Source organism: Taurulus bubalis (assembly GCF_910589615.1).
Source record: "Taurulus bubalis genome assembly, chromosome: 17".
Taxonomy (NCBI): Eukaryota; Metazoa; Chordata; class Actinopteri; order Perciformes; family Cottidae; genus Taurulus; species Taurulus bubalis.
Window position 1 is genome coordinate 6,335,884 of NC_136605.1, and position 20,675 is coordinate 6,356,558.

Consider the following 20,675-nt stretch of genomic DNA (forward strand, 5'->3'; position numbering starts at 1 on the left):
AAAAAGGAACTAAAGCTGTAAAATAAAAATGGTGGAGTAACAAGAGAAGCACCCGCCCTCCGGGTCCCCTTCAACTCAACACTGTCAGCTCTGTTGCCGTCCGTCGTTAGCGCCACTTAGCAACCGTCGCCATGTTGAGAGCCGTGTGGAGGCAACAGATGTGCTCTACAATTTTGTATTGAGCACCTTTAAAGGTGTGTTTTGTTCTAGTATTATAACGAGTTACCATGATAAAAAGGAATTTAATTAAATAGAATACAAGAGCATTTATAAGAAGTATACAAACATTCGACAAACTTACATTTTGTCACACACTTTATATTATATATATATATATATATATATATATATATATATATATATATATATATATATATGTATATTATCTGTACACCTGAAGCGGACGGCTCTCGTCCCTCAGGGGGTCACGCCAGTGAAGGTGTTGATTGGCAGGTGCAAGGCTTTGTCTAGGTACTTGTTAAACTGCAGCTCTTGCGTGGAGCGGGACCAGATGCCGCATCCTGGGTGCAAGCACGGAGATATTTCTACCCTGTGGAGGAATGACATTACATCGTATCACTTTCAGTTTGCATAAGGTGCGAAGATAATGCAAAACAGATGCAAAACAGAAGCGCAGCAGTGTCGTAAATGACCTTTGAACGCCGGTGTATGTACAGCGGGAGTCCTGGTCCAGACACACGGAGAGGGTCCGATGCTGCAGCGCCTTGATGCTGATGCTCTGGGTTTGGATCGTCTATAATCAAAACAGAAAAGGTGTAGAGAGCTTACGATGCTACAATACATATGACTTCAAATAAAAGTAGGAATAAAGTGTTTAAAAAACGACTTTGAGGAGAAGTGAATAAGTTCTTACTGTGTTGTTTCCTGGGTTCACACTGTGAAATGTGACATTAAGGTGGTCCTCGCCTACACAAAGAGACAAGGATGAGTCATTGCGTTGCTAGCGATGACATAAATCTGTGAGCTAAATATAAATGCTAAAGGTGAACCTGATGTTACAGCTGTCGGCGCGGATGTAATCACCACGCCAAACGTCATGGGGGCTTCTCTCTTTAACACTTTCCGTTTGCTTAATGAGATCTGTTGAGGATATGATATCCTGCTGTTGATGCAAATACTGAACAGAAAGTATTCAGAGTGGCTAATAATAATAAATAGAATAGAAATGTACCTCTGTGTAACTGACTGAGATGACTGAGTGGAAGACTTCCACCGACGGCTTCTTTCGGCGTAAATTGGGCTCCTCTGTCGAAGACAACAGCTCACTTTAAGCAGCTATAATGTTTGCACAGTCATGCCGATATCTATACACACACACACACACACACACACACACACACACACACACACACACACACACACACACACACACACAGAAAGAGATTCAGAAATATACTTGAGAGCTTCTCTTTAAGGTGTCTGAACTCCGGGATGTCGGCCTCCAGGTGGGACACAAACACCTCCTCCACCACGTCACTGCTGGAGCGGGTCATCTAAACACAAACCAGGAAGTGCATGTCCAACATAAATTAATTATTGACAATATCTACCAGAATCTATACGACACAACCCATATTGGAAAAAGGTATTACAATTATTTTCTTAAAGCTGCATCAATTGTTATTATTTATTATTTAGTTTGGCCACCAGAGGGCAGCGGAAGCTGAATAGAAAAACATTGACATCACCTTTTAAAGATGTGTATAGACTCTTGTCGCGTAGCAACATTAGCATTCATGTTAGGAGTCGTGTTTCTAGTCGCCTGATGAATGCAAGTTCAACATTCCCTCTCCTTTTAGCTCAGTTTTTGGTCTCCACCAAAGGAAAATGTCTGTCTATGTAGCAGTTAGCCGCTAACTTATTCTGTCCTTGATGCTGGCCTTTGCTGAAAACAGCTGGAAACCAGGTTGATGTGAGCAGGGGTTTGTTGGTCGGAAAATGAAAGCAGGGATCTAAAAGAGGGTAAAAGCCTTGGTGGACTTGAGCGAACCTGCAGAGTCCTGATGATGGTTTGTGTATTTTTTGTATCGTCTTCAACATTTTCCTGCACACACATTTGAATCTACAACCGATACACAAGACGGCTGCACCGTACCTTCACCGAATAGAGCGGCAGGTTAACTGGCTGCATCCCACAGCGCAGGTAGTAGCACAGGGTGTCCAGTAGGAAGACGTTTGGCTCCTCTGGCTCTCTGTGGACAGACTGCTGCAGCGGAGAGACATCACAGAAGGAAGAAGGTGTCAGACGAACTACAACTAACTTGTGTTTTGACCTCGGCATGCAGAGAAAAAACCTTGTACAGAGTTGTTAGCATGGCTGTAGGCTACATGGTTACCTTTCCAGACAGTTTGGAGATGGCTGCTCCCAGACTGTTGATGTTGCTGTTGTACCACGGATCCACTCTTGCCAGTAAGGAGGCGAGACACAATCGGCCTTCATTCTCACATGGGCTACCCTATGAGGAATGACAGGTGGTGCAGGGTCACATAGTCTTCTACATTGACACCGGTCAGTCAGTATCACATTGAGAGACTCAGTGGGACTCACAGGTGAACTGTGCGATGGCGCCACGTCAGTGACCGGGATGTAGTACAACCGCAGGTTCAGCTTCCTGGTCAAAATAAGATGCTTTGACTCTCTCTCTCTGTCGGGGGAAACACACGATGCGAAATGCAGAAAAGGTTTGAGGAACATACACCACTTTGCTGTCACACTATTTGGAGGAGGGGAGTTCATAAAAAACCAGCTGCTCACCGAATCGAGTGGTAAGCCCTGCTAAGTCTTCCCAGCACACGATCGTCACCCAGTACCACCACCCGAGCTGTGTGACGCCTCCTGTCTTCTTTGAAAGAAGGCGAGCCTCCGGGAAACACGTCCATCTTCTCACTCATTAGACTCAGCTTATGTGCCGTCTTCATGGTCTTAAAGGCGTTTCTCCGTGTGAATGTTGCCATAGGATTTGTAGAAGTGTCATCAAAGTCACTCTCTTTCAGATCTCTCTCTATCCCACTGTCCATGGACTGAACTGAATCCCTTTTGTCCTTCTCTTCTTCATCAAGCGTTGTCGAGTTAGAGCCGCAGCTCCTGGCGATGTTTGTTAGCAGATTCCCTTTTGGAAACAATATATTTAGTGCACATTTATACTGCAGCTACTGGATCTTTTATTGACAGAAAACTGAAGCAGTGGAAACTTTTGTTTTTCTGTTTGACTCACAAAGATCCTCTTCATCCCTCCACATGAGGAAGTTGATCTCTGGGTAGGGCATTGCCGTGCTGAACACAGGACCGTGCTCGAGCTTGCTTTGTTCTGAGGAAACAGAGAGGAGGTTAACAACACGGCGACCCTGTCACGATCTCTGCTAACACCAATCTGTGCTCCAGCAGCAGAGTGCAGGATACACACCTTCTTGAGAGGCAGTCAAGATGTCTTTGTAAATGTCTTGTAGTTTGTTCACATAGCTTGCACGACCACCTGCACCATGGTTCAGACTCTTCTCCACGGCTTGAACCACTTCCTGGAAATACGTCTCCACCATATGGTCCCCCAAAGCCTGAAATACACAAAATACATGGTCTGGCTTAAAAACAAAAAAACCCAATGAGAAATACTGATACAGATAAATATATAGTTTATGTATTTAGTTCAGTGATAAACCTTCGCGAGCATTTATCAGCAACTGTCCACAGCCACGCTAGCTCGAGACGGCACAGCAGTATATTATGCTAACACTATCATGGCAAAGTGCTCTCAGTGACCATGCTAACATGCTAATGTTCAGCAGGTGTGATGCTTACCATGTTCACCTATCTGAGTTGAGCGTGTTGGCATGCTTTCTGGCATTGGCCTAGTGTTCTGCTACTTGACACTAAACACAAAGTGCTACTGAGGCTGCTTAAGTCAGGGATCACTAAAGCCTGTAGGATCCATCCCCTGGGAACCATGAACGTCTGCAAATCAATGCAGATGAATGTTTGTGCAAATCAATCACTGAGAGGTTGACGCTTTGACATGCTGGTGGTGTTCAATGACATATAAAGTAAGGATCTCTCAAGTTATAAGGACCCATCCTCTGGGGACCATGAATGCATGGACACCGTTTTAATGGCAGATTGTCCAATAGTTGTTATATATAGATATTTCCGCCTGGACCAAAGTGGTAAGCTGATCCATCGACTGACCTCCAGAGCCTGAGTCAACATGGAGCTCTGGCAGGTCGTCCCCAGACCCGTCTGCAGCACATGCAGCACCACATTTTTCTCCAGGGTTGACGTTTCCCTGAGAAAGCTGGACGCCTCTAAGTGGGTTCTCATTGCTGCTTCCAGTGGAGCAGAAAACACAGCTGGGTCGGCGAGCACAAACACCCTGCAGGAAATCAAAGAACAGGGAAGGAACAGTTGTGATAAGTAAAAATAAAGTTTGGCCAGTGTTCAACCCTGTGCCATTTTGATACAAGTTGATTGTCAGTCAAACGACATACTCACTTTTCCTGCAAGGTGAAATGCTCATTCTTCAGGTTTTGCTCTGCGGTGACTCTCCTGTGATACAAGGAGCCTGTTGAAGGAAGGATCAGTCTGTCAAGAGTTTGTGTTTTGCATCATACTAAATCACATTTGTTCATATTTTGCTGCGTCAACTCCCCACACGCTAATGTGTCTATACAAGGACCACACATTTTGTGTTACTTTAAACGCTTTGAACTAGTGTGTTGAGAGTTTTAACACAAGATTTGTATTGGATTCTCCAACCTGTAGTCCTTATTTAGAGACGTTATTGTGTTAAAATGTGTTAATTCTCTTCCTAAGGATTTTTATTTAAACAAACAGACACCTAAATGTAGAAACAAAAAGGTTAACATTGATTGTACAATATATTTTAACAATCCTCATCATTTTGAAATAATCAATAAACTCATTGAAATGCAGGCACATCATCAATTATAGAAAAGAACACAATAGGCGTCTGCTTGGTAATAACAATCTCATATACAGTATGGTGGTAACACACACATATTGTGCTGTTCTATCAACACATTTGTATGACGAACGTCGTCTGCGGCCGTTTTCGGCGTTCTGTAAATGTGTGCATTGATGCACGGTACCTGGTGTGGTCATCTCCATCTTGATGCTCCTCAGGGTGCTCAGGGCCACGGCGGAGTAAGGAGACGGTAATATCAGCAGTTTCATCATGCACTCATACACCGCCTGGTAAACGCTGGTCGGAATCATGACACCTGACTGGAAAGGTAAGTACAGAAGTAGCAAAATAAAAAATAAAAAATACTCACAATGCACAAATATCCGTTTTTCTGCTGCTATACTCGTTTTGTTTCCAATTATAATAAGCGCTCCACTGTTCCAAGAGTGTCTAAAACAAGATGCCGTTGTCAATTAGAGTCCCACAGGTGTGTCTTACCTGCATAACCACATAGTAGAGAGTGTGCAGCACTGGAATGGTATGCGTGTAGGATTGTGCTTTATCAATCTGGAGCAGCTTGCCCAGCTCTTTGATCAGCATTCGGATCAATGAAACGCTGCAGGATGGATTGGCCTCCAGCTTCTTCTGAAGACTCCATCGAATCAGTCCTGCAGAGCAGACACACCGTTGTTGGCTTTATATTCCGGAAAATGTCGTGTATATACGAAGTTTGCTGGTACTACTTTAGCTACTTGGGGAATGTGTTAATAATTTCACTTTTTTTTCACTTGGTAAATCTTACTCTATACATGTCTTATCAGTTTGATATAAAGCTACAACCAGCCGATGGTTAGCTTAGCTTAGCATAAACACAAAGAGGAAACAACTAGCCAGACTCTGTCTGAAGGTGAGAAAATCCACGGCTTAAACAAACAAGATGTGAAGTGTTTAATAGTGATCTTGAGTTTGTTAACTCCAGATTTAGCCGGATTAGCCGTTTCCCCTTGTTTCCTGTCTTTATGCTAAACTAAGCTAATTGGCTGGGCACCTGCATACTAATTATGTTTTAAATGGTCATCAAAAAGCTACCTTTTTCCCAAGCACTTTGGCCGCTCTTCTCTTTCAGAAGAGCCTGGACCGTGTTGTACAGGCTGGAATCAACAGACGAGAAAGACATGCGAGCTAAAAGGGAAGATCATACAGGTTATTGTTTTATTAAAACCACATTCTACGGCTCTAAGTTTTAACCAGCTAAACAAGTTTGGCCCACAGTCATTTTGATAAAAGACAACACTTACTGGTAGGATCAACCATCTTTCTTCAGGATCTAAGGAGAGTTGTGATTCCAACAAGATGAAACACCCAAAACTGAAAGAGAATCCAGTCTGTCCCGCCAAAGACCGGATTGCATTTGTGTCCCAAAAAGTCAACAATGTTTGAATTGTGTCTGCCGCTCAAAAAACAGACAAAACTCTCAACACCTTTAAAACATTGAGTCACACTGTCTGAAGTAATCCATTGTTTACCAGTGTAGCCTGTATCTGTTTCTCTGCTGCTGTTATCTTTGAGTGAAGTGTTTCATGGCATGTCGTGTTTGTAGTGAGAGTGACTCATAGGAGGAAGTGTCTGCACCGTGAAAACAAAGAGTAAACAGAAAAGACTGAATTGTGATTTTATTCCAGTTCTGTGATATAAAACTATTTTCTGGGAAATATAAACACAAAAACATCATCATCATCAAGATAAATAGCTTATTTGACTCTGTCATCAAGAGAACGTACACAGTAGTAATCAAGTCATTCGTTTTACGCGACTGACAGCAGATACGTCACGTAAGCCCTGCTCCAGGGGATGAGAGAAAACAATTGGAAGGAAGCTTGGAAGCATTCCTCTAAACAGCCAAACACTCCTCCAGCTGATCACAGTGCGGCACACCTTGACATCGTACTGTTTGTTCCCTGCACCATGTTCAGTATCTACTGTCCGCCGCATTGCTTTGGTTCAAACGAGCCTGGATCCGCTCAGTGTGGTGCAAAGTGTGTCAGGGACACGAGGCAGAGAAGGAGGTGATGGGGAGGCAGAGCAGGGAGCAGTAGGACGGGTGCAGGGGCTGCACCTGGCCAGGTGAGGGCTTGTAGGACCTCCAGTCTGAACTGCTTCCTAGTTTACAGCACAGGGACACCTCACACCTGCAGACACAGGAGAGACGGCATCACTGCGTGTGTGTCTGATGAGAGCATGCACATGCTGGGACTCCTAACATGAGGCGGGAAGTTCAAATATGTAATATGTATTAAGTTCAGAGGCGAATATTGTATGTTTTTACTTCTTTATATTTATTTAGATTGAAGAGAAGACAGCAGTGATCGTGTTACTTGTGTAATTTAGGACATTTCAACTGTAATGGGGTTTCTTCACATTGTTGTATTGGTTCTTTTACTCATGTAAAGGTCGGATGACGTGATGCTCAGTGCTCTTGTACCTTGTGACACGTTGGATGAACTTCTTCTCATCCTGATCCAGACACACGGCAAACGTTGTCTCGTCCTCTCCACCGTCCACCTGCACCTTGTCCACCTTCACCTCCGATATGGAGATGTGCTGCCAGGGGGAGGGAGGGAGAGGAAGTGTAAGGAGATTGCATTTCGAGTGTGCACGAGACTCTGTTTAACGTTTAAGTTTAATTCCAACCCTTCACCTGGTTGTAGCCCTTTTTAGACTTGGAGCTCTGCCTCTTCAGGACTTCTGTAATTGTCAGCTGCAGACTTTCTATTTTTGTATCTGGACAGACAAGATTTGATGTGCTTAGATAAAATATTTAAAAAAGAAATCAATTGCTGGCACATGATTAAAAGACTGTCACACACTTAGCTGCTCTGGTTTGCGGCAGGCTTTGTAAAGATTTATTGATGTGCAAACCACCTCTGTCTGGATCCACTGACTCCTCCCGCTAACAGCCACCTGTACGTGGGTGGAGACGAAGGAAGGTGTGAAAATAGCTCACACTGTGTTATTGTTTGTGTTGTGCGGGAGTCAAAGCAGGATGCATACCTTGTTGTAGGCAACACTGAGCGACAGAGGGACGGCCTCCCGCTCTTCATCAATGCCAAACCTCTTGCTGGCAGAACCTACAGAAAGACACATTAGACTACACAGGAGTGTGTGTGTGTACGTGTGTGTGTGTGTGTGTGTGTGTGTGTGTGTGTGTGTGTGTGTGTGTGCCTTCATACTGTTGTGGCTGTCTGGGTGTGTCTGTCAGAGTGTGACTCACCCATGGCCTTAACAGCTCTGGTTCCAGCAGTGTGCCCGAGCTCCAGAGAGTGAATAAACACTTCCCTCCTCTTCTCTCCTCCAGCCAGGGTCAACTGTGCGGGGGGAGGAAACCAAACAAAAAGAATTAGGTGTGTGTAGGGGGGTGTGTGTGTGTGTGTGGTGGAGGATGAGGTGTTTGTGTCCTACCTGGAGGCCGACATCCCAGAGTTCAGAAAGAGAAGTTCTCAAGTATATTTTTGAATCTCTTTCTCTGTGTGTGAGAGTGTGTGCGTGTGTGTGTGTGTGTGTGCGTGTGTGTGTGCGCGCTCCTCTCACCTCAGCCTGGTACAGCTGCACCAGAACCGGCTGGTCCGCCTGTCGACAGTAGTAAAGCAGCAGGTCGGCCAGCAGGGGGAGCGTCTCCACGCTGCTCTCTGACTCATCGCCGTCCTTACAGGCAGTCTGGCTCACAGAGAACACACACGAGGGAATGATGCGCATGCAGTCGGTGTGAGGTGTACAGAACCAGCGTTTAATCCTGAAATGGTGAAATGCCACCTTTGTGTGCGGTTAGATTTTAGATAGATGAAAAAGGCTTTTTTTTAAATAATGATTCTGACTAATGTCAAGGAATGTCTTATGTCATTCTTATTGTATTTAATTATAGATGTATTTTGGAATTGGAGACCATTTTAACGAACTCTAATTTGTTTGTTCGCCATATTTTATTGTAAACTTTCATCTTTTCTCTCTTTAAATGACGTCATACTATTGTTTTACTGCGACGCACCAAATAACAGAGACAAAATCCTTGTGTGAAACGTACCTGGCAATAAACAGTTTCTGATTCTTTGTAATTAGCTCACTAACGTTCCACTTTAAGGGACCGTACGGAAATTATTCAAGCTGGGAGAGGGACTTTATCTCATTTTATTAAAATAAACCTCAGAGTGGACCAAAGGATATTGTTACATCTACTCTCTTGACTCATTATGTGACGCATGGGCCAGACCAAGGTGCCACGATGGAAGGTACCTGACAAAGGACGGCGGAGGACAGGCTGAGCAGACTGAGCACGTTCCGCTCGTACCAGGGGTCCATCATGCCCAACACCTGGGCGATGTCCGTGGTGCTGCCCTCCAGCACGCCGCCGTTAGCCTCCTGTCAGGGAGAAGGAATACAAAGAGTTAATTACACAGTCAGGGAATAACATGAATGAATGTCATCAGAGTTTCCTGTACAATGTGTCTTTCTTAGGAGTTATTATTATTACTCATATTGTTAATTCTTGTTAAAAAATGGATAAGATTGGGTTTCTAGGTTGTGACACATCTCTCTGGCTGGTGTTTATGCTCCTCTGACAAAAAAAACATTATTTTTAGCTCTTTGGTTCATCAAATGGACTCCTCCATTTGACCTCTGACCTGCTGGAAAACTGCTGCAGAGCCTTTTGGATTTATTAACAACTTATTAACATTTGCAATTAAACTTTATTATTGACTTACTAAAATCAAACGTATTACAAAAGACTAACTAACACTAACTGTGACCTGGTAACCTTTATTATTACTAACTTATTACAGCAGATATAATGCTTACCTTTCATTAATTACTATATTCATATTTTTTTCCAATTTCTTGCAACCTAATAGTTGCACTAATGCATGCTTTATAACTGACCCATAGAACATAAAAGCCATTACAAAGGCTGCATTATTAGAAAGTTGTACTGCGCGCGCACACACACACACACACACACACACACACACACACACACACACACACACACACACACACACACAGGTGCATCTGACAGAGACAGATGTTCTCACCACAGAGGGCGGAGCTCTGGTTGAACTTCCTGTGGGCCCTTCGGTCGATGCTTGTCCTCCTCCTGTGCTTGCCGTGGTCCTCCTTCTGGTGGGAACAAAGTAAAACTGCAGTCTGCAGGTTTTGGTGAGTCGGGGACATTTGCTCTCCTTCTGCTGCAGGTCGCTGTACGCCCTGGCCAGCCTGCCAGCTTCTTTGTCCCCTCCAAACACCACCACTTTGACCAGCGTGGGCAACTCTGCCGCGTCGCCTTCGTCGCAGCTCAGGATCGGCCTCCTGCGGACGCACATGTGCTTCCGGGGGGAGAGAGGATCCTGGGTAGCGGCATGCAGAGGATGGACTTGTCTGGACAGGGACTTGGAGTGTTTGAGCTGCGTCCCAGTTCTTTGAACGTCTTTGGTAAAGTCGCCACGGTGGCCCATGCTCTGGGCGCGGCGGCAAATGCTCGGGCTGAGGGGAGCCTTGAAGAGCATGGAGAAGCGCTCGACTCCTAAGATGGATCTGGACTTCTTTTTGGGTTTCTTCCTCTGCTTCGGTTGGCCATCCGGTCCTCCCTCTCCTGTGTCCTTGAGCGTTGTGTCCTCGCTGAGGTCACTTTCCACGCCTGATGAGCCGGACGCCGTGGAGACCACAGACCAGCTGGAGGAGAGGGAGTAGCCGGAGTCCCTGGAGGACGAGGAAGCGGTGGAGACGCGGTGGTTCTGAAACTCATGGTCCACCTCGTCCTCCTCATCCACGCTGGTGTCATTATTATCGTAGTCGTCCATTTCGGTTTTAGGGAAACAGTCTGGAGACGAGTCCAGGTCGAACTCACTGGAGAGAATGTCGTTCAGAAAATCTGCACGAATGGAAAGGAGATTTGAGAACAAAGGGGTTTGTACGGTTAAAGATGAATACCCGCTGAATAATGCAGGAGAATTGTTCCACCTGGACTAATTACCTAAGTTGTCGTTTTCCCAGGAGCACGTGTGACATTTGGGGAAGGGCAGCAGGAAAGTCTCAACAGCCACTATTGGGACGTCATATATATGTTAAGGAAGCTCTAACAATCTTGAAAAGCCGGAGATTCATACATTTATGCACCTCATGCTCACATTGTCTGTCTTACCAGTATCTGAGCGGCCATCACTAGGAGCAGGAACAGCAAGGCCGTCTCTCAGCCTCTCCATGCTGCATAGCAGAGCTCTTCTAGCTGTCCTGAGATCAGCCGTCGAGGCGGCCGTCTCCATGTGGTCAGTCACCGCCTCCACGAGCTGCTCCAGCTCCTCGGGCCCCTTCGTCTGGAGGAACATGAGGCAGTTTTAGAAAGGAGAGACTAGAAAGATAGACTGAAGAGGAAGTGTGGCATCCCTATGTCGGTCACCTGGAGGGCAGCGCGGAGCGGCCGCAGGTCGTGGTCGGCGCCCAGAGCGGCCTGAAAGCAGTGCAGGATGAGGAGGATGGCGACGTCTCTGCTGGAGTGCCGGGTGCTGCTCAGCTGCTCCGAGACGGACTGGACCTCTGGAGGGACGTCCTCATCTGGGTTCACCAACAGCACCGTTCTAATAACACACACACACACACACACACACACACACACACACACACACACACACACACACACACAGTGTTGTGAGCTATAAAAGAGTCTGAAGTGCAATGAGGAAGTTAAAAAAGGTACAGTTCACCCAAACATTCCAAACACATATTTTTCTATATTGAATCCAGATTGTTTTGGTGAGTTGCTGAATATTGGAGGTATTGGAATTCTCTCCAATATAATGGGACTATATGACACTCAAAGTGCCAAACAGATACAAGAGAAGCTCACAACTATGTGTGTGGATTATCTTGGCTAAACGGGTCATGATTTATAGAAAGAGACGATGCTGTTGAGTTTTTCAAATGTATAATTTTGTTGCCACTTTGAGCACCACAAGCAGAGTACAATACATTCCCATTATACTGGAGAGGAGGCAGACATCTCTACGGCCGACAGATCTAAAACTAGGCAACTCACGCTAAAACAATCAAAATTGATAAATAGGAAAAATTATGTATTTTTGATTTGGGGGTAAACTGTCCCTTTAAGATTTGAAGAACTTACATGGTTTTGGAGCAGTGGATATGAGGGGAAATGCCCTGCTCTGTCCGAACCAGTCTTTGAAACGAAATACCTTAAACAAAAGTACAATAGTGGTCTTCAGTATGAGTTTAGTATTTCTCAGTGGGTAAACACTGCCCCCTTATGGTCACACTGGTACATGAAGAACACCTGAATGTACCAAACACAGCCCTGTCAGAAGTACAACATTATCAACACCACCAGATATGTTATGAATGTGACTATAAAGGTAGAAGTATCCCTGGTGGGAAACCACTGGTGTAAACTATACGTTCGATACTGGAAAGAAAACAGCGAGGTGACGCTGGACCCATCTTTTATTTGCCGTGCTTTAGAGTGCCAGTGCTACCTGGTGCTCTGAGCTCCCTCTGGATGATTTTCAGCAGCCGTTTACTGGCAGAGCTGCACGGCTCCGGCCAGGCCAGGAAAGCGTGGAACAACAGGTAGACCTGCTGCAGCTCGCCGCAGAGCAGAGCCGCATGAGGAGCCTGAGGAGAAACCAGACGCAGCTGGGTCAAAACAAGAAACGGGATAAACTGGAAGAGTTCGTGCTTCTCTCTCTCTCCTGATTAGAAATCTCACTTTAAGGAGGGCTGAAGAGAACAGGAGAGTGAGTGGCACCACTAGTTCATACCGACACTGCTCGAGCACCTGGAAAAAATGTGGAGGAAAAAAAGAAATCACGAGATGAGAAAGGCCGTCGCATCTCTTTGAGAGAACAATGTTGTTTTTCAGCTCTTCACCTCCGTTGTTTTCCTCAGTAGTTTCTGCAGGAGGATGAGGAAGTTGTGGGGATCTCTCTTCACAAGTTCCTCCAAACACCAGCGGTTTATGCACAGTCCAGCTGATCAGGAAGACAGAAACACGCAAAGGTTTATTTCTGCTTTTGGGTTTCATCCTGATAACAGGCTGTGAACACGCTATTTAGATACGCTCACAAGTAATATTCAGAGAGGCGCCGAGGTAAAAACAGAATGATTACGCCACTCTCCCTTCTGGACAAAAGGTCTGAAGGAAGTGGTTTCGCAGAGTCTTTCAACATGAGACTCCTCCATACTGTCTGTCACTCCTCATTCTGTGTGTCACCACTTTCAATTCCCATTTGTCTCTAGAAGATGGACAATTCGTTCCTGAGTGGTTTGCTGGGTGCGTGTTCTGATGATTTAAGGCCACTACAAGCAAAACTATTGTTTTCATGCACTTACTACACTTTGTCCGTTTGCATCTTTGGATTTCTCCTAAATTCACCAAACGTTAATATTAGCTCATTATACATATTCAAACGTTAATATTAGATCATTATACATATTTAACATGACATTTCAGAAAACTTACAAAAAAATGATTGTCTTAATGTAAGTAATCAACCGAGGAAGTGTCATGGTGATATCCCTTAGTTTAATGTTTGGACACTACCCACCTGTGTACCATACATCATGAGCTTTTGAGCCAGTAATTGGTTTAAGTATTAAACCAAACTTTCCAGTGTATTATTGTGGCTGTATTTTCTATATGTGAGTATGGAGTGATACAAAAAGATATACAACATTGCCCTTGTTCCGAACCTTTGCTTCTAACATGTCAGCAAAATAAAACAAGAACTTTGATGCTGTCTTGATCCAATGTGTACATTTCTGTTCTGGAAATATGCAAATGAGCACATATCTAATAAGATAATGCGTCATTTGGATGTTTGAATCTACATTTTCCAAAGACTAACCATACAAAAAAGTTATTATCTTAATGCAAGTAATCAACTGGGGAAGTTTAAAAGCAATTAGTTACATTTTGTTTTTACCTTATATGTACAAAATCGTTTTCAACAATTGGATTTAGCATATCATTCTTACTTTTTACCAGATTTTTATTTCTGATGTGAATCGAGGACCCAAGTTAAGTTACATATCCAGCCTGACCTGGTTCTCCGTGCCTAAAGGCCGGTATGGGATCGGATCTTACCGTTCCAGAGCTGCTTGTCAGGAGTGTCGAGACCCAGGCCGCTGAGGCAGCGCTCAAGGACGTGCTGGATGCGATCCTCTGTGCACGAGCTCTGCTCCACCTTCGGCATCATCTTCTGCACAGGCATCACAAGATTAACCAGCAGGAAGTCCCCAAATAAAAAGAAGAATTAAACCCTAATATATGATGTCTCTTCAGCAGACCAAACTTCCTCTTATTGCTGTTGCCTACACTTTATAATCAATATTGTTCCTTATCAGAGACAATAAAAAGAAAACACGATCCAGAGCAACAACAAGCAGAGTTGCAAACACAAATGTCCACAGAAAAAACGTCAGGACATAAAATACAGCGTGCCACTTCCTACTGAAACCAGTGAGTCACAGACTGTGTGAGCAGACCGGCGATGAGCTGGTCGAAAAGCAGCAGCCACAACTTCTTCTACTTCTCTATTTTCCACTTCATTCTTAAAAATTGCTGCTGAAACAACATTCCACATGACTCAAGATGGGATGGAAATTAATCTTATCAAAGGACAACTTCCCATTTTGTTCTTCTTGAACAAAAAAAGAGACAATTTTTTGGGGAAATTTGCTTACCACAAATCAAATGACAACTGTTGCTTGGGCTATACGCATTTGATGACAAACAACTAAAAGCACTCTGACCAGAAAGAAATGGAACATTTTGGAAACAATTACTGTGATTGATTTAAAGAGAGAGGAAACATAAATAAGACCACCATGAGACATCTTTGTTTATGATAAGAACAACATATATATTTTCCTCCTAAGTATATTTGGCTTCCAGGATGCCGATGTGCATACGGAAGCTGCAATTGTGCCCAGCTGTGGCAGATGTGTCACTGTGACCAGTGTTGAGTAACGCGTGTGGTGACACGGCTGGATAACGGGGGTCACCTGTGCCCGTCAAAACAGGAAAAGGCCTTCCGGGAAGCTCTGATGCAACGTGGAGACAGGACAGAGGGATATATATATATATATATATATATATATATATATATATATATATATATATATATATATATATATATATATATATATATATATGTGCACTGCATTGTAGAGCAGTGGTACCCCTTTAAGTTGATTTTATTACTGTGTTATTCAACGCTAATAACTAAATTATAGTGGGCATTGTTAGAATATGTTTTATGCAATTTAACTGTCAGTGATTGGTTTGGTCATGTTTGCATTTGGACAAATGTTTCGAACATTTAACCAATATGTCTTAGCAAATTACTTTAACTGTTTATCCATTACTTTAGGCTAACTGACTTAACTGTTTATCCATTAGCCTACTTTAGTTAAAGCTAACTATTTTAACTGTTTAACCATAACTTTAAGATAACTATTATAACTGTTTAACCATTAATTTAGACTAACTATCTGAAGTGTGTATCAATTACTTTAAGCTAACAATGTTTTAGCTGTTTATCCATTCATTTAAGCTAACTATTTGAAATGTTTATTTCAAAGGAGGAGGAGGATGATATGTCACTCTGACCTGTCTTAAAAACTTGAGAGCCCTGTACAAGCTAACTGTTTTAACCATTTAACCATTACTTTAAGCTAACTGTTTTAACCATTACTTTAAGCTAACTGTTTTAACCATTTAACCATTACTTTAAGCTAACTGTTTTAACCATTACTTTAAGCTAACTGTTTTAACCATTTAACCATTCCTTTACGATAACTGTTTTAACCATTTATCCATTACTTTAAGCTAACTGTGTTAACACAGTTAGCTTAAAGTAATGGTTAAATTGTTAACTATTTAACCATTACGTTAAGCTAACTGATTTAACTGTTGATCCATTACTTTAAGCTAACTATTTGAAATGTTTAGCTAGTTAGCTAATTTTCAGTTTTTGCGCGCTGTCAAAACATGTAACGTTCAGGCTCAAGAGCTCATATGTGGATATTTTTCACCATATTTGTTGAATTTGAACCTGCAGAAGAAACTTAACTGCACCTTGTAGTGGAGTAGTATACACAAAGCACTGGCTGGGGTTATGCAATAACAGGCTTTAAGTGATGATAGTCAGCTTAGATTTTTGTATCAATCCAACAGTAAAATAAGTTCAAGCTCGTGAACTGCAAAGCATGAAGTGACTATATTAACATTCAGCATAGCAATGCATGAGAACCTGATATATTCAGCTTCTGCAAGCAAGTCTATTCAATCAATTGTGTTCTGAGGAAGCAGGTGTTGCACCATTGTGTGTTGTCAGGCTATATTGTCCAGCCCTGCCTTGCACTACACTGCCACAATGCAAACAACACTGATCTGTCATTGGTCTCCTTTAAGCATTAAGATAATTTCAATGAGCGTGAGCGTTATTCTGTGAACTCATCACCTTATCTTTCAATAAAGAAATAAATATTCTACCGAGACTCAATAATCTATAAAAGGCTTTAAGTAATTCTGCATGAGGCAAAGGCTTTTAAAATGGGGAACAGGAAATCTGCAGAGCTTGAATAAGTTTGCAGTTAGATGTGATGGAAGTTGTGCAACAGAGGCTTGTTCCTATCTAGAAAGAGAGCATGTCAAATGGTCAAGGATCCTTCTGTAAACATGTTGAAGCACAAAAAGAGACTGAAAATGCAGAAGAAAGAGCCATGCGTCTTACCCAGCTGCCGTTGTCAGTGTCTTGGACCTTCACAGATTAACCTCAGCTGAGCCACACTGGGGGGAAGCAATACAGAGACCACATCCTCCTGCGTTGGGTGCTTCTCAAAAATAGACCCTCTGACTGTAGAGTCAGAGAGCGTGTGCTGCAAAACAGGAACTGAATGAGTCCTTCAGGCTGCGGTGGTTAACATACTGTAAGCCAATGTGCTAATGCCGCAGGAGGAGTCTTTTTACATTACAGCCCTCTTTTGACACCAAGAGGACAACACACCTGGTCATGGATTTGATGGTGCAGGCTGTCAGCTTATGTTTGAATATGTCACTCTGTTTTGAGGTAATAGAAGCCAATCAAACATATCAAATAGATGTCAACTCACTGGTACTCGTGCAAAATTTCCCAGATGTTTATAGTAAGCTGCTGTTTAGGGAACTGGAAAATACATAAATGTGCCAATGAAAAGCCAATCTTGTGTGTTTTCACAGGACAACGTGCTCAGAGCTGCTCACCTTCCTCTGCTACTAAGATGTTTGTCTGTCTACGGCTCACGGATTTTCTAACTATTTATAGCCGACGCAGTTGTTTGAGTTCAACTGGTTTGTAACTGTTCTACCTTATTAGTTATTAGCTTCTGAGTTTCTTCTGAAAGAAAAGTGTGTTTAAAAATGAAATTTCTTCTTCTTCTTATTATTATTATTAAATGAGAGTTTAAGCCCAAGTTATTTGGAAAATAGCAACGACGTCATGACTTTTGAGGGCCATTTAAGGGTCACTAGCATTTACTTACCCCTTGTTCAGATTGACAGCGTGCCTCTTAAGATATATACAACTAGATGTTTGTGCAACAACTTGACTTCCCTTATGCAAACACTGCATGAATACGAGGCATATATTCATTGCTGCAACATGCAGATGCCATGTGTTGAATGCCAACTACTTGCCGTAGTCCATGGACTTGTAGATGTATCTTAAAATCACAATATTCCATTGCATCATAATTGTCTTTATTGGTCGTCTAAAGTGGGGACTAAACTAGTGTACTTTTGAACTTGCAGTTCCCACAACCCGCCGGAAGATGTCGCTGCTCCCTCTCCCTGCGCAGATACACTCAACAGGCTCCGACTCCTCTGCAGTGGACGAGTGGACCCCCTTTCTCCCCATTATAACAGAGAGGGGAATGGGACAGGCAGAGATAGAGGTGGGCAGAGGTGTGACTGAGAGGACAGGCAGAGGCAGAGGGACACTCGGAGCCAGCTGGGCTTTTGCCATTCCTTATTTATATTTAGGAATATCAAAGAAGAGTGTATGTGTGTGTGGGGGGTGAAAGGCTGAAGAACTGTAGCGACAGTTTTTTTTTTTCGTGTGTAAACTGGATAGGTTGTTCTCCACATCCTTAGGAGTTGCGCTTCACTTTCAGACTGAGCGGTTTATTTGGAGGTAGTGTCCTGGGTTTCTTTGCCTCGTAAGAATATTTCATTCACATTTTGTTTGTTCCATGCTTCGCTGTAGTGCGTCCAACTTTCCCCAAATCTCTCTCAGAGCATCATTTTTGTCTTATACTTCTGCCTTTATCGTTATTAATTCTAGTGTTATTAACTCTCCATATTTATCTTGTGTTGTTGTTGTCTCCATTACATTTCAGCGCGCGGGTCCCCTGCGGTGCACGGATTACAATGCAAAGGGTTTTGGAGGTTTGGGTCGCCCTGGTGACAGTCACGGCGCTGACCGAGGGGGTCTTCGCAGGGTACGGGCTGAGCATGTTCGCCGCGCAGTCCTCCCCGCCGGACCCGTGCTACGACGAGAACGCCAACCCGAGGAGATGCATCCCGGACTTCGTCAACTCCGCCTTCGGCAAGGACGTGCGCGTGTCCAGCACCTGCGGCGGCCCCGCGGCCAGGTACTGCGTGGTGGCCGAGAAGGGCGAGGAGCGGACGCGGGACTGTCACACGTGCGACGCCGCGGACCCCAAGAAGTCCCATCCCCCCGCGTACCTCACGGACCTCAACAACCCGCACAACCTCACCTGCTGGCAGTCCGAGAACTACGCGCAGTACCCGCAGAACGTCACGCTCACCTTGTCGCTGGGCAAGAAGTTCGAGGTCACCTACGTCAGCCTGCAGTTCTGCTCGCCTCGACCCGAGTCGATGGCCATCTACAAGTCCATGGACTACGGCAAGTCGTGGGTGCCGTTCCAGTATTACTCGACCCAGTGCAAGAAGATGTACAACCGGCAGAATAAGGCCGCGATAACCAAGCAGAACGAGCAGGAGGCCATCTGCACGGACTCCCACACGGACATGCACCCTCTGACGGGCGGCCTCATCGCCTTCAGCACCCTGGACGGCCGGCCGTCGGCGCACGACTTCGACAACTCCCCGGTGCTGCAGGACTGGGTGACGGCCACCGACATCAAGGTGATCTTCAGCCGTCTGCACACGTTCGGCGACGAGAACGAGGACGACTCGGAGCTGGCGCGCGACTCCTACTTTTACGCCGTGTCCGACCTGCAGGTCGGGGGACGGTGCAAGTGCAACGGGCACGCGTCCAAGTGCGTCAAGGACCGGGAGGGGAACCTGGTGTGCGAGTGCAAGCACAACACGGCGGGGCCGGAGTGCGACAGGTGCAAGCCGTTCCACTACGACCGGCCGTGGCAGCGCGCCACGGCCCGCGAGGCCAACGAGTGCGTCGGTAAGTGTCCGACCACTGTCGTCATCCATCATTAGTTTTTGTTGTACACATCTGTTGTCGAGTAATTATATTATTCGATATCTGATGAGAAAGAAAGAAAAGGCAGCAGCGTGATGTTTGTTCGTTTATGGTAATTATAGATGTACTTTCTTTCTTGCTGGGAATTAACTACAATTACAGCTCTCGTTGAAGATTATAACGTTCTCGATTTTGCTCCACGGGAATGTTTGTGGCTCAGATTTATATGCAGGTCTAATTAATATGATTGTGGCTGAATACATCCTTGTTGAGGCAGAGAGAGAGAAGAAGGCCTCGAGCTGAAATCCCACAACCTAAACGGTGAAATAAGCATCCAGAATATTACATTCAGAAGAAGGGTTGAATTAAATATTTCAATTGAATTAAATTGATGAAATTAGCAAGTCGAATAGCAACCTGTCCGCCTGCTGGTATTCTGACAACTTTTAATTTGCTCAAAACAAAGTAAAGTACATGAACACAATACACTATTATATATATATATATATATATATATATATATATATATATATATATATATAGGTAAAGTGATTTAATATAATATAGGAATAAATAAACTGCTAATTGCTCAATTAAATTGCTGAATTCAGTAGTTTTATTTTCTAAGACATTGAATTGTATATCCATCCAAATCAGATCGGCCTTTTCAAATGCACACAATTTAACAGGACTTATTAAAGACATTGTTCAAATAAAGGCTCGAGGCCACGTTTCCTCCATGCCAAGAGAGAATAAGAGTGTTGCTTCCAACTCTCAGGAGCTAAATGTTTTGTTCACAAAGCCTAACAAATGTGTGCACTTTGTTGACCCCTGATTTTTATCAACATTCAGGAGAAAAGAAAGGGCCGGAAGTCGTCTCAACAAAGTGCGCCTGTCCGAATGCGTAATTGTGCTTTGACCTGTGTTTCCGACTGTAGTAGCGCTCTAAAGGAAGCATTGCAGCCGCGGAGATAGACTGCAGGGGCGTGTTGTGTTTCCATAAGCAGGTGCTATTACAGATTGGACGGGCGATTAAGGCGGTTTTATTGACATTTTTGGCACGTAGAGTATAAACTGCCACTTTAGAGCCAGTAAACTATTCAGAGAGGAGGACAAAGCCAGAGGTAATTTGAAGCCTGATCTGAGTTTTTTTTTATTTATTCCAGCCGCACTAGGGAGCGAGTGTATTTGCTGTGATGCTTATTTCCAACAGAGGGGGGGGGGGGCGGGGGGG

At 44.1% G+C, this 20,675-nt stretch overlaps 3 protein-coding genes across 3 annotated transcripts in view; 1 reads left to right on the forward strand and 2 right to left on the reverse strand.

The window, feature by feature from the left end:
• Positions 1-407: 407 nt before the first annotated feature.
• Positions 408-6,251, reverse strand: pik3r6b (phosphoinositide-3-kinase, regulatory subunit 6b; the record flags this gene model as incomplete). Its single annotated transcript, XM_079233536.1, has 18 exons — positions 408-550; positions 654-754; positions 875-927; positions 1,011-1,101; positions 1,193-1,266; positions 1,418-1,514; positions 2,117-2,227; positions 2,358-2,477; positions 2,570-2,666; positions 2,777-3,131; positions 3,237-3,329; positions 3,426-3,573; positions 4,202-4,385; positions 4,505-4,574; positions 5,122-5,257; positions 5,436-5,605; positions 6,027-6,119; positions 6,236-6,251. The coding sequence occupies 18 exons, from the start codon at positions 6,249-6,251 to the stop codon at positions 418-420; spliced, it is 2,142 nt and encodes a 713-aa protein (XP_079089662.1). The 3' UTR covers positions 408-417.
• A 376-nt stretch (positions 6,252-6,627) lies between these two features.
• Positions 6,628-16,759, reverse strand: LOC306749436 (phosphoinositide 3-kinase regulatory subunit 5-like). The gene is made up of 18 exons (XM_079232731.1): positions 16,736-16,759; positions 14,083-14,197; positions 12,867-12,967; positions 12,706-12,774; positions 12,473-12,611; positions 12,106-12,175; positions 11,383-11,560; positions 11,128-11,299; positions 10,960-11,028; positions 10,022-10,857; positions 9,225-9,350; positions 8,526-8,651; positions 8,209-8,302; positions 7,989-8,065; positions 7,805-7,898; positions 7,636-7,718; positions 7,420-7,538; positions 6,628-7,126 (listed from the first exon to the last, which is right to left on the reverse strand). Exons 2-18 carry the CDS (start codon positions 14,192-14,194, stop codon positions 6,979-6,981), a joined length of 2,613 nt encoding a protein of 870 aa, XP_079088857.1. The 5' UTR covers positions 14,195-14,197; positions 16,736-16,759; the 3' UTR covers positions 6,628-6,978.
• Positions 16,760-18,408: 1,649 nt separating this feature from the next.
• Positions 18,409-20,675, forward strand: part of ntn1b (netrin 1b) — a gene marked incomplete at both ends in the record, with an annotated part of 36,630 nt that continues 34,363 nt past the window's right edge. Inside the window, one exon of the mRNA XM_079232985.1 lies at positions 18,409-19,423. Coding sequence (XP_079089111.1) covers positions 18,409-19,423 — 1,015 coding nt within the window. The remainder of the gene's footprint in view (positions 19,424-20,675) is intronic.

Bases quoted from the DNA above. Each gene is read 5' to 3' on its own strand.
- LOC306749436 (XM_079232731.1), bottom strand. From the start codon at position 14,194: ATGATGCCGAAGGTGGAGCAGAGCTCGTGCACAGAGGATCGCATCCAG. The intron at 12,968-14,082 runs GTAAGATCCGAT...CTTCCTGATCAG, and splicing joins TGACAAGCAGCTCTGGAACG to CTGGACTGTGCATAAACCGC. The intron at 12,612-12,705 runs GTGAGATTTCTA...GTTTCTCCTCAG, and splicing joins TCTCTTCAGCCCTCCTTAAA to GCTCCTCATGCGGCTCTGCT.